The 13,090-nt window shown below is 57.1% G+C and overlaps 1 protein-coding gene across 2 annotated transcripts in view; it reads left to right on the top strand.

Annotated features, from left to right (window-relative positions):
* The window catches only part of MLPH (melanophilin), a 41,810-nt gene continuing 28,720 nt past the window's right edge, over nucleotides 1-13,090 (top strand). The window contains exons 1-3 of one of the 2 annotated variants that reach the window (XM_029933548.1): nucleotides 1-15; nucleotides 131-190; nucleotides 6,019-6,149. In XM_029933548.1, coding sequence (XP_029789408.1) covers nucleotides 6,040-6,149 — 110 coding nt within the window. In that variant the 5' untranslated portion in view covers nucleotides 1-15; nucleotides 131-190; nucleotides 6,019-6,039. Of the gene's footprint in view, nucleotides 191-6,018; nucleotides 6,150-13,090 lie in introns of both variants that reach the window. The other variant, XM_029933547.1, reaches the window with a different exon arrangement.

Genomic DNA, 13,090 nt, shown 5'->3' with positions numbered 1-13,090 from the left:
AGGCCACCCCTGCAGGTCAGGTGCTCTGCCTGCCCCCCGCCCGCTGCGCCCCGCCTGGCCCCGACTCTCCTGCCTCGCCCCAGTGTGTCAGGACCTGACATCCTGCCTTGTCGCCTTCTTTACCTCGCAGGACCCGAAAGAGCAGCCCCTGGGGCCGGGCCAGGGCCTGCACACGCCTAGAAAGGAGCCGGTGAGTGCGGTCACAAGGGGGAATGGCGGGCGGCGTGGTGCCCAGCACTGGGGACCCAGGCATAGGGAGAGTCCGCGGTGATGTGTGCAGCCCCACGGGTGTGCAAATGCCCCACAGCGGCTCCCAGGCCTTGTCCTGGCTAGGGAGGAGGCGCCCCCTCTCCACCGAGCCCAGGCCGCGCAGATACCCTGATCAGACAGGCCTGGGTTCCCAGAGAGTCCATTTGGGACAAAAGAGTGATTTCACACAGAGCCCAGCGGCGGTCCTGTGCTGACGGGGCTGAGGCTGGATGCCCAGGGGCCCGCGGCTGCCTGACGAAAGACTTCCGTCTGCACTGCGGTGCCTATTTGGGGGGGACAGAGCCGGGTGATGCTTTGCCAGGGAAGAGGGTCCTGGCCTTCCTGTGGGCTCCCCTGAGCCCCAGCTTTATTACAATCAAATCATCTTTTGTTTGCCAGCAGCACCCCTCCTCCCCCACCGCCCATCCACCTTGCTGTAGAGATGTGGGAAGGGTCAGTGGGTGACGGACAGTGCAGAGTGGGCGCTGGTCCCAGTGTGGGCCGTTAGCTCCTGGCCTGAGCTCAGCCTCCCTTACAAATCCACTATGGTTTCATAGACTTGGACACCTGTTTCCTACGAACCTTAACCAAATATTGAAAACTCCATTGTCAGTTGGATTGGGCTTTTACATTTTCTTGTCCTATGTGCTGTGTTTTTTAAAAATCTTATTTACATATGTCTTTCTGAGAGGTTGGAATGTTAGTGGTGGCGGTGAGGCCCCCACTAGCCCATGAATGTGCAAAGGCAGGCACTGGCCATGGCTGTGAAGCCCACAGGGAGGGTCAGGGCTTGCAGAGGCCCAGAGAGGAGCCCAGCTCGTGCCTGAACTGAGACCAGAGCCGGCTCCTGACCCCCGGCCCTGAACTCGTCCCGCAGCCTCGCCCTGGGGCCCGTTCTTGCTCTGGAGACTAGAGCTGAGGCCTCAGCTGGACACGGAGAACCCCTGTCCGTGTATAAATGAGGAGTACCAGCAACTGCCCAGGACCCGAGACAGCAGAAGTGGGGGGGCAGGTGGCTGGGCAGGCTAGAGCACCCACCCAGTGTGGTCGCCGCTGGGGCAGCAGGTGTGCCTGGTGGGAGCTGCTGGGTGGAAATGCGCCCATTTTGCAGCTGACCAGGGCTGGGGCTTCGGTGGCTACCAATGGGCGGCAAGCCCTGCCCGCGGAAGTCACCACACCAGCCGGTGCTCAGAAACAGACAGGAGGGTTAACACACCATTCCCCCACCCAGTGGGCACCTCCGTCTTCTCTCAGGAACGTGCCTGCGCCTTGATCAGCAAACACAGCACCACAGCCTTGACCGTGAGTCAGAGAGCACTCCTGCCTTTGTTTGTTGGGCCTTTAGTGAGAAACTCCAACTCGCTTTCCAGTTTTATTTGCTCGGCGAGGGGGGGTGACGCTCACAATCGCCTTTGTCACAAGGCTCTGAGGGCAGCAGGTCCAGAGGTGGTCAAGCCCAGAGTCATGTGGGAGGAACCAGACTTCCCTTTAATTTGGCCAGAATGTTCTGTAACAGATAAAGATGACACACCACGGAAATTCAGTGGTCTGCATCTGGGGGTGTCCGCTTTATAAAACCCGGTCCACTGTCTTTCCAGCCTCCTCGCCATAATGGCTTCTTCCCTCGGGGCCCAGGCACCCCCTAGGGAGGGCTAACCGTCTCAGAGATTAAAACTGTGATTACATCAAAGCCGTGGGACGGGCAAAATTGAAAGCGTTTCATTTGGGAGCCTTGTGACTAGGAGCGATCTGCTCTGAGACAGGACTAGGGGCCGGGTGGGGTCCGCCCACCCAGCACCCGTGCCCGGAGAGGTCCCCCCACCGCAGCCAGGGCAGGGACAGAGCAGCCTTCGGTCCTCCTGTTTCCCTGTGACTGCGGTGGGTGGAGGGCTTCCGGGTGCAGATCGGGGTCTCGGCAAGCCAGCCCCACGCATGGTGAGGGGAGAGGAGATCGTTGGCAGAAGGGCCATCCCCTCCATGAGCCCAGGGGGGCCCCACGGTGTGGCTGTGCCGGGCTGAAGGGCAGCCCGCATTCGCCGGGGCTCGGAACCACAGGGACCTGCGAGATGTGCGTTCTAAAGGCTGCCCCCAAACATACTCTGCGTCCAGTTGAAGGCAGCTTTCTACACACAGGCTTCGATCAACACTAAGAGCCTCTGCACGTCATTAATTCTCTCCGTGGGAAGATGCAGTCACAGTAAAGACCCATGTCGTGGGCCGTTGGCTCTCAACCCCTGGCCGTTGGGAGCACACTCTCCCCCACCCCTCCCTGCCGCCCCCAGCAGCATAGCCTTGCCTCCTATGGGCTCATTTGAACTTGGGACTTCCTGTTCTTTCCCTCCCCTCCCTGCAAACCACCCCCACCGCCGCCACGGCTCCCCCGGAAGTTGGATCTGAGCTGAACATAAGCATCAGAGTGAAATGTTTCAGGTGATGTCGGACCGCGTGGGAACCACCCATTGTTGGTTGGGCTGTGCAGGTGGACGTTCTTCCAAGTCTGTTATCACGTCAGTTCTGGCATAGGAGACACAGCGCAGTCAACAGGGGTCGCCTCAGGGTCGTGACTGGCACGTCCTAGAAGGGACTAAGTCACAGTTCTGTAGAAACAGGTGGGACTTCCTGCCACCCTCTCCTGCTGGTCCCCCTGTTCACTTCTCAGCTGCTCCTGAGCAGCCCCCCTCCGGGCACCACCCTCACCAGACCCGCCGGGTGCAGCCTGCATCTGGTCCCGAGGCCTTGGTGATCTTTGCCATCCAAGCTGGGGGACCAAGTAGCCATCCTTATGAGCGAGAAGCTTCGGGGAGAAGGAACAGGTGGTCAGGGGGCCTGGGGGAGACAGGTCCGCAGCCCCTGGGCACGGCTGGCCTTCCCATCCACACACAGAAAGAGGCCAAACAGCTCTGGGACAGGGAGGTGAGAAGGGGATGCTCCTTTCCTTTAGTTGTGCCTTGCCCCCTCCCCGCACCCCGTCTGACCGGAAGCTGGACCTGGGTCCCTGCAGGGAGGAGGCGGAGCGCTAACGAGTCAGCTGATGGTCACAATCTCTCATCTGCTCTGGAAACAGAGCTTCCGCGAATGTGCTTCTTATGATACAATTTTTTTTCAAAAACGTAAAAGAAAAAACAACTGAATAAACCTCAGTCATCTCTCAGAAAAGAAATTTTTCCTCCGGGTTTTTAAAAACCAGAAACTGTGTGTTCTAGAGAAACAGCAGTGAATTTTGTTTTAACATTTTCTTGGCCAAAATCTAAATTCAGTCGTAAATGAAATTCGTCTGGATGACTCCGGCGCATCAGGGCAGCTTCTGGACGCATCACTCACAGCCAGCATCGTGCTTGAGGGTGGAAATACTGAGGGTTTGGTGCAAAAAAAAATTAAGAAATGGGGGCGCCTGGGTGGCTCCGTCATATCTCATTCCAGCCTGCTTCAAATCCTGTGTCTCCCTCTCTGTCCCCCTCTCCGCTCCCACTGTGTTTCTCCAAAATGAACAAATGTTAAAAAATATTTTAAATAAGAAATTATTGGGGCACTTGGGTGGTCCAGTCGGTTAAGCATCTGGCTTCAGCTCAGGTCGTGATTTCGCAGTTCATGAGTTCGAGCCCCGTGTCAGGCTCTGTGCTGACAGCTCGGAGCCTGGAACTTGCTTCGAATTCTGTGTCTCCTTCTTTCTCTGGCCCTCCCCCACTTGTGCTCTGTCTCTCTCTGTCTCTCAAAAATTAATAAATGCTAAAAAAATGAATTATTTTTCACCAATCTAAGCCACAAGTCAGGGAATATTTTAGCGAGCACCACGGGACCTCTGAGGAAACTCTCACCAGCTGTGGTCTCTGCTGATGGCCACTTGTCATGATGAACAGATCAGAGTCTGTTTCTAGCCCAGAGCAAGTGCTGGTAACATGTCCGTGACGGACAGTTGCGCTTGGCCAGCAGCACTGAAAGGGAGATGCTACCCCAAAATTCAGGAGCCAAAGCAAGCCTTCGGGTTGGCTTGAAGACTTCCCAGGATGTTCCCGAGAGACGGGCTTCAGTCCTCAGTGAAGACCTGTCATTGTCACTGAGCGGTTTTCCAACTCGGCCGCCCACACCACCCAGACTGCATCTCCCCTGAGCTGTGGTGCCCGGAGTGGAGCTCATGTGGGTGCCGCAGCCACGTGCGGAGGGCTCCCTCGGGCCACCTCCAGGGGACCGGAGCCCTGGGAGCCCAGCACAGCACCTGCTGCATGCCGGGGAAAAGACTAAGTCTCCGTCCCTCAAGGAGCTTGGCAGTGAGGGATGTGACAGCAGGAATGACTCTAGAAGGTGCAAAGAAATGTTCAGAGGATGGACATGCAAGGAGCAGGGGGGAACAGCACAGTCCGCTCCAGGTAGGGTCCTCCCCCGACCCAGAGTCCTGGAATCCCGGAGGAGTCCTCTCTCTCTGCCGCAGGGCCTCGGTTTTGTGCCCAGTGTAATGGCAGTGCCAGCACCTGTCAGGCCCGTGTCGTTTCTCTGTGAGAAGGGCCAGCAGGAAGGTCCGTCCTCCTTGTCTGCTCAGCCTTTGCCCCCGCAGTCCTGCCTCACTAGAGCTTTGCTTCTCAGAGGGTCCCAGGACCCACACATGATGGCCTGGGGGTCTTGTTAAAACACAGATTCTAGGGGCGCCTGGGCGGCTCAGTCAGTTAAGCGTCCGGCTTCGGCTCAGGTCATGATCTCCCGCTTCGTGGGCTCGAGCCCCGTGTCGGGCTCTGTGCTGACAGCTCGGAGCCTGGAGCTGCTTCAGATTCTGTGTCTCCCTCTCTCTGATCCTCCCCACTCACGTTCTCTCTCTGTCTCTCAAAAATAAATGAAAAACATAAAAAATAACATTTGAAACACGGATTCTGAAGCAGGAGGTGAGGCGGGGCCCCCCTTGCCAGCCGCCCAGTCCACGAAGCCCACTCCGAACAGCATGCAAGTTTCTAGGGTTCTACTTCTCTTGGTTTTTGACATTTGGCTATTCCTTCCTCCGTCCTTTCAACATCGACTGGGATTCCCTTTGGTGTCCTCAATCGGGCATCAGCCTGTCTGCAGTTTGCCTTCCTGGTCAGCGGATTCCCCGGAGACAGGGCGGGACACGGCGCTACTCTGTAGAGCAGTTGAATTGAATCGGGATCGCGGAGGTGAGGCGTGGCCGCCAGGATGGCCAGGGCCGCGGGGGGCCAGGCTCCGGAGCCCCCGCAGCGGACCTCCCCCTGGGGACTGAGGCTCCCGCTGGCCACACTGCCCCGGGCTTCGGCTCCCCCTCCCGTCCTGGAGGTCGGCAGTACCGTGGGCAGCCTCGAGTCACGCTGGCGGGACCTCCAGCAGGCCGCTCGGCAGCCTGACCACGAATCTGAGATGCAGTCGCCTCTTCTCCGCGGTGGGACCTCCATCAGGAGATCGAAGGCGAGAAGCCAAGGGGATGGAGAATTCCTCCGGCGTTTCCCCAGCATTTCTGGGGCTCCCATCACGGAGCACGGCCCTAGCGCGCCCCTCGATACGGACATCGCCAGTGTGATTGCACAATGGAAGGACAGAGGCCCTGTGGCCGCGTGTGTGAGCTCCGCGTGTGCAGGAATCTTACATGTAAACTTTACACCTTTAAGTGATACAGGTGTCCACACGGGTATTTGTTTTAGAAAACGCTTCGGCCCAGGCCCAGGCAGGCTGCCTGGGAAACAGGTGCGTGCGTGCTCGTTTGGCCTCTTTCCCTGTGAGTTAGCGGATGTCCGAGGCCCCCCACGTGACCACTGTGATCCTGTCTTATCCCAGGTGCGATCCTGACGAGCAGAAATGGGGAAGAAGCTGGATCTTTCCAAGCTCACGGACGAGGAGGCCCAGCACGTCTGGGAAGTGGTGCAGCGGGACTTCGACCTGAGGAGGAAAGAAGAGGAAAGACTCGAGTAAGTGTCCGAGGCCGTCCCCTCGAGGGGCCTCCTGGGTGCCGGGGCGGCAGACAGCAGGGAGCCCGGGGCCGGCACTGCCCAGAGGCCAGACCCTGGAAACTGTCCTGCAGTCTGGGCTCAGTCTCATAATTAAAACAAAGGGATCTGACTTCCCAGCCTGCGTTCGGGTGAGGCCTGAATCCATTCACTCCGTCCGGATCCAGCTCAGGTCCCAGCCCCTGAGCCAGGTGATGCTCCAGCCGCGGCACAACGAGCTGAAGCTGACAAAATATGGAAACACCCGGAATGTCGGGCTGGAGGGGTTTTAGCATCAAGGCTGACTTTGTCTTTCTTTCAGTGCATCAGGACGGGGGGGGGGGGGGGGGGGGGGGGGGGACACCCATCCCCCAGGGGGTGGCCATAGACTGAGCCGAAACCCCACCATTATTTACTCCTCCCCCACCTCTAAGGCTTGGAGGCGTTTGCTGATGATCCTGTCTTGCCGTTCGTGCGGCTGGAAGACCTATGGAGAAGGAGACATTGGAGCAAAGACTCCTGGGGGGGGCGGGGAGCAGCGCAGGGGGAGGCAGGGAAACAGCAAGACAGCAAGACGCTTCTGCCCTGCCAGCTGCGGGCCCCCGGGGCATGGCCAGATGTCCCTGAGGGCGGAGCCAGCAGGTCTGCCCAGGACTGCAGGTGGGCGCGACACTCCGGGGGCGTGGCCTGAGTGACAGGGAAGGTGGGCCAAGGTGGAGCGGGCCTGGGGGACCAGGAAAGGGCTCAGACTTGGCGCAGTCACAGGTAGGTTCCCTGACAGTTACCCGGCGGACAAGGGGGCTGCACCCGTGCTGGCCGGGAGCTCGGAAGGAAGGGACGGTGGCGTTTTCACCGATAGATGACTTTTGTATCGGTTTCCTGGGGCTGCTACAACCACAAGTCCAGTGGCTTAAAAGGCCCAAATCTCCCGGGTCTGGAGTCAGAAGCCTTCCAGTCAAGGTGTCGGCAGGTTTGCATTCCTTCTGGAAGCTCCAGGGGAGAATCTGGGTCCTTGCCTCTCCTGGCTGCCCGAGGCCCCTGCCCCCGCCCCCGGCCCTTCCCCGTCGTCAGGGCATCAGCATGGCATCCTCCACGCCCCTCCCCAACTCCACTTTCCCCCGCTTCTCCCTCTGTCCCTTATAAAGCCCCGCAATGACGTTCGGACCACCCAGGGTAGCCCCCACCTCAAGAGCCTTAACCACATCTGCAAAGCCCGTTTCGCCATGTTTACAGGTCCTGGGAACCAGGAACAAGGACATTTTCATGTGGGAGGAGCATTATTCAACTGACTCCAGTAGTTAGTCAGTCACCAGACAGGAGGGGACCCCGCAGGAGGGAATCCAGAGAGAGGAAGGCAGGGCCCCCAAGATGACAGAGACAGACCAGGGCTGGGAGGGACTCTAGGTCCCAACACTGAACAAGGTCCACAAGAAACAAATGTGGTTCCGCTTGGCACCTCCAGTGTGCGTGGGGAGGGTCCAGGGTCCGTGGGGAGGGTCCAGGGTCCATGGGGAGGGTCCAGGGTCTGTGGGGAGGCTTTGGGTCTGTGGGGAGGGTCCAGGGTCCGTGGGGAGGGTCCAGGGTCCGTGGGGAGGGTCCAGGGTCTGTGGGGAGGCTTTGGGTCTGTGGGGAGGGTCCAGGGCCCGTGGGGAGGGTCCAGGGTCCGTGGGGAGGGTTTGGGTCAGTGCTGCCGAGGCCTCCAGCTGCTTCTCTGCAACCCCCTGCCCTCCATCCTGCCCTGGGCTTCTGGATCACCCCCTGGGCTTTTGTCACAAAGACACTTCCACCCTGCTGGCCCTCGGGGATTGCCAGCCCCTCACATACCCACACGAGACCTAACACAGGGGCCCACGGCCGGCCTTGACCTCACCTGACATCGGAGCACCAAGCAGGTCTCAGAGCTGCGCCCCTCCCCCACACCCTGCCCCGGCCGCCTGGCTCTACCAAAGGCCACGGTGCCTGTGCCGCAAAACCAGGCCAGCCTTTCCTCATGACAGGACCCTCTTCCCCGGCGAGGGACCAAAGCCTGCCTCCAGGCAGCCCAGCAGTTGGCAACTTTTGTTTTAAATGTATGTAGAAACACAGATACATGGGAAGAGAGGGAGCCCCGCTCCCCAGGGAGCAGAGGCAGGACCCGCTGGGCCAGGCCCCACAAGGCACCCCCTTTCCCAGGGACCCAGGCGCTGGGCGGCTCCTCCTCTCTCTAGACGGCCGAAGCGGGTTTGGCCAAAATTCCTGTGTTTCTTGCACGAAGTGAGTCCCTTCTGATGCTCGTCATTCCTGATCTTCATATCGCTTGGGACATTTCACATCGAAGAGGGGAGACGGGCCCAGGGAAGGCTCCCACAGAGATGCGGACCGCGTCAGCCCTCTCCTGCGCACAGCCGGTGGCTCAGGCCAGGTGCCCGGGCCCCTCATGGTCAGGGTGGCCTCCCCTCTAGGTTAGGAAGCGCCGAAGCCGTCTGCTCAGAAAGGGCGCACAGGGGAAGTGGGAGGCAGGGGATGGCCCGTCCTGCCGTCTGCTCAGTCTGCCTGGTGGTGGGGACGGGCTCCGTAAGCATCCCCCATCAGACATCAGGGGGATGGCAGTGCAGAGGCAGGGGCGTGGCCCCCGGAAACGCAAGCATGCGGTGGTGCGAAAGCCTGTGTCACAGCGACGTTAGGTCGACGTTAGGTCAAGGGCACTGAAGCCCAAAGGGCATTATTGTGACCGGATCTAGCAGGTGACACATTTGGGAAGTCAAGAGTCGTTTTGGGGGGTGGGGAAGGGAAGGGTCATTTCAGTTCTTACATTGTCGATGGTTTTGTCTCTTGTACTAATACGAAACCAGGATGTTCCCAACATTGTTAAATATGCCCCAGAAAGTGCAGCTGCTTCTGTCCGTGAGGAGCCTTTTCCTCCAGCGACCCCTGACCCCGGGGAGCCGCAGGGCCCGGTGTGAGGTCCTGAGGCACGAGGGGGGCGTGATGAGCACGTGAGGTCAGAACCCACGGGTTCACCGTCTGCCCAGACGATTCTGCTTAGAGAGGGCGAGGCTAAACCCCCACAGCGCATGCGCTCCGGACTCCAGACGCCAGAGCCGGCCCCGCAGGGCAGTCAGCTCGCGTGCCTCGCTCCGGGTCCCTGGTCTGTGCATCAGGCCGACCGGGTGGGCGGCCCTGAGTCACCCAGCGGCTCGGGAATCGCTCAGGTGGGTTTCTCCTGGCTCCGAGGCCTCCCGAAGAGAGGCCCCCGGGGCGGACAGCTAGGCTGGAGGACCCACCACAGTCGCTGACAGAACGGAGCTCACGGGGAACAAATTAGGAGACCAAGAAGCAAGCATGCTCACGAATGGAGAGACCTCTCCTCCCCTGAATGAGCATCCGGTGAGCAGGGTGTGCGCCCGGTCCCCAGGGGCGGGTCTGCCGAGGGGCAGGTCTGCTAAACGGCCAGTTCTCCGAATAGACCAGCTTGAAAACAAACAGCAACAGGGATATCTCACTATGTGTATGTACGTTAACAGAAGTGTGCGCCGGGCAGTTTCTCCCCAGGGGTGAAAGTACCAGTCCGTTGTAAGGGGTGTGGGGCAGGGCCTGGCCCTCCCCCGCTGTGCCGAGGGCACCCGCAGCCCCGTGGGGAAGACAGCGCCCGTCCCAGCGGTGAGGGGCAAGGGCCGGAGGGTCCTGGCCGCTGTGTCAGCAGGGGCCTCCCGACGTGGCTCTCCAAACAGGCCACACAGACGGCTTTCCTCGGAATCGACTAGAAGGAAGGGAGAGGTCTTTGATTTAGCCACAGGCACACAGAACTCTCTCTCTGGAGTTGGCGTGTGGGACCAGGGACCTGGGAGGGGCGTGTTTACCGTGCAGGGTGTCATGTCACTCCTGGCTTCCCTTCAGGACGTGGAGCTGCACTCCCGAGAACGGGACTCTCAAAGATAGACACAATGTGGATGTTCGCACCACGGGCATCGGAAACGTGCTTTAGGATAGATTCACATACCACCTGTTCCCTGCCACGGGGTCCTGAGCCTGGGCCATACCGGGGACGTGTGTCTTGCTGTGGGTGAACAAATATGGCGGAACGGTGCTCTGTAGGCTGCACCTGCCACCTGGGGCGGGGCTGGGGCCGTGACCTTCACCAGTGTCCGCAAGACTTGAATTATCTCGGTGCCACGGAGGAGCGCTTGGTAGCATGCTCTTTCCAATATATTTTTTAATTAATAAAATAGAAATAAAAATCCATTCTTAACATGATAAAAAGTCTCCCTCAAACAGTAGCCATCAGGATAGATTCATGTTGGAAACAAGAAAAGGATTTCTGTCGGCACCCCCCGTGACCACTACCGTGTCCCTGTTCTCTCACCAGTGCGATCAGAGAAGGTAGCAAAATAAAGCCATCAGCTGCAGACGTGAGAACCCAAGGTGGTCCTCTGTAAGAAGAAGAACAAGAGAATTTAGTCATCCGCCTAATTACAAAAGAATATAAAAGAGGGGCGCCTGGGGGGCTCAGTCGGTTAAGCCTCCGACTTCGGCTCAGGTCATGATCTCACGTTCGTTCGAGCCCCGCGTCGGGCTCTGTGCTGACAGCTCAGAGCCTGGAGCTGCTTCTGGTTCTGTGTCTCCTTCTCTCTCTGACCCTCCGCCTCTCATGCTCTGTCTCTCTCTCTGTATCAAAAGTAAATAAAACATTGAAAAATGTTTTAAAAAAGAATATAAAAGAAAAGCAGTGTTCCCCCTTAGACGTCAAAAATAATCAATAAGGAAATACGTAGAAAAAATTATATTTACCATAAAAACATGAGGTACCTGGAAATACACACGTCAGAGATGTGCAAATGCAGTTGGAAGGATAGCACAAAACGTGACTGAGCAGCGTATGAACATGTTAAATAAACAGCGAGCGACGGCACCTGCTCCAAGCGGCACAGGCATTGATCTGCAGAGGAGCCGATGAATTGTAATCCCGGCCAGATCCCCGAGGCAGGCTGGGGGACGTGAGAGAACAGTACAGAGAAACAAGACGTAAGATAGAGCGGTTTAAGTAAAAATAGGAAGGTAACTTACTGCAGTGCTCACTAATGAAAATAGAGTGGCCTTCACAGCTGGCCTCCAGAGAGCAGCATGGCAAGGTCTATAACACGACAAAGTATGTGTAACAATTTCTAGGACAATAAGAGTCACATTTGGGGACATTTGGGGGCAGGGGTGAGGTTTAACCTCGGTAAGACTCGTGATTGATATGTTAAAAATCTAAAACATGCAACTATGAAAATTCCTGGAACAGAACATTCATAGATGTGTCTGTGGACTTAGTATTGATTATGTAAATATGACATATGAATCTCAAATTTTTATTTTTTGAAAGTTTTAATTTTTAAAAAGTTAGAAGAAACAACAGAAATGGCAAGAATTTGTATCCTCTATATATGAGGAGCTTCTTAATTTCAGAGAGATAAGTACGTTTTCCAGATTAGAAAACCGTGAAAACCCCGCTGAAAGAGGAAAAGGGCATGAACAGGAAATTCACCAGCTAAAAAGTGCACGTAGCCAGTAAACACAAAGAGATAACTAACAGAATGGCAACAGAAATACAAACTAAACAAAATATATCGTTTTTACATATTTCCGAAGATGTCGGAGACTCCCAGTGTTTAGCCTGGTTATAGGGCTCAGGCAAATTCACAGCCAAAGAAAGAGGAGGATGAATTTGACCTTTGCAGAGGCCAGTCTGTCTGGCATCACGTGGCAAAAGCCCTCTGAACCTGTGACAAGTGGTCCTACAGAAAGAATCCAGAGAGGCCATTCCCCACAGCAAGGACTAGGAAGACCCGAATGTCCAGAATTACAAGCTTTGGCTGAATAACCAAATTTGACCATGAATCCAACCACGGATTACCTGGCCCCCATTAAAAATAAAGTCATAGCAGTGACTCTTCATGACCAGTTCACAAGATACTAAGTGGAAAAAGCATGTTGTGAAAATGTATGGTTTTATGCCATTTCACTTTTTAAAATTTTTAATGTTTATTTGAAAGAGAGTGAGTGGGGGAGGGGCAGAGAGAGAGGGAGGCACAGAATCCAAAACAAGCTCCAGGCTCTGAACTGTCAGCACAGAGCCCGAAGCGGGGCTCGAACCCACAGACCGTGAGATCATGCCCGGAGCTGAAATCACAAGTTGGACGCTCCATCAACTGAGCCCCCCAAGAGCCCTGAGATTTATTTCACTTTTTTAAAAATGCGTAGAAAAGTCTAGCAGTCACAGAGGCTCCGTACCCACTGAGCTCTTTCCTGCCGTGACTCACCTCCCTCATGTCGTGGAGTCCAGCCCCTTCTGTTTCCTCTGCTGATCTTCCTGGGCCCCCAAGATTCACTTTCGGAGGGTCTGGGGTCCACCGCTTCTCTCTGTGCGCACTCGCTCCCTGAGTGATCCTCAGCGCACCAGGGTTCCTGTGCCCTCCGACCCCGCTGCCCTCCGACCCTGCTGCGCAGCGGAACGAGGGGCTGACCTGCACCTGTGCCCCAGCCTGGTGCCCCCCAGCCTCCTGCACCTGTTACGCACTTGAAATGGTCTTGTGCAACTGGGAACCAACTTTGTCTTTTTTTTTTTCATTGTAACAAAGTTAAGCAGCCACCAGGGCCGAGTGGCTGCCATACTGGACAGTGCAGGGCTCCCCTTTCTGCCCTCAGCCAAGACCTTCCCTCTGAACCTGTGACACACGGTTCAAATGCTTGCTGAGCACCTTGGCCGGGAGTCTAACCCGCGTCTCTCACCAGCATGCCGAAGGCGGGTCTTGACTCTCCCCCGGCTCCCACTTCCCCATCTCGGAAACAGCCTGGTGGCGGAGGCTTAGTGCCCAGGAATTATGGTTTCCTCAGCCCCTTCCCTCTCGTCCCACATCCCGTGCCCCAGCAAGCCCTGTCGACGCAGCCCTCAAAATAAACCC

Source organism: Suricata suricatta, chromosome 3 (assembly GCF_006229205.1).
Source record: "Suricata suricatta isolate VVHF042 chromosome 3, meerkat_22Aug2017_6uvM2_HiC, whole genome shotgun sequence".
Classification (NCBI taxonomy): domain Eukaryota; kingdom Metazoa; phylum Chordata; class Mammalia; order Carnivora; family Herpestidae; genus Suricata; species Suricata suricatta.
This window is presented reverse-complemented; position numbering and strand designations above follow the sequence as displayed.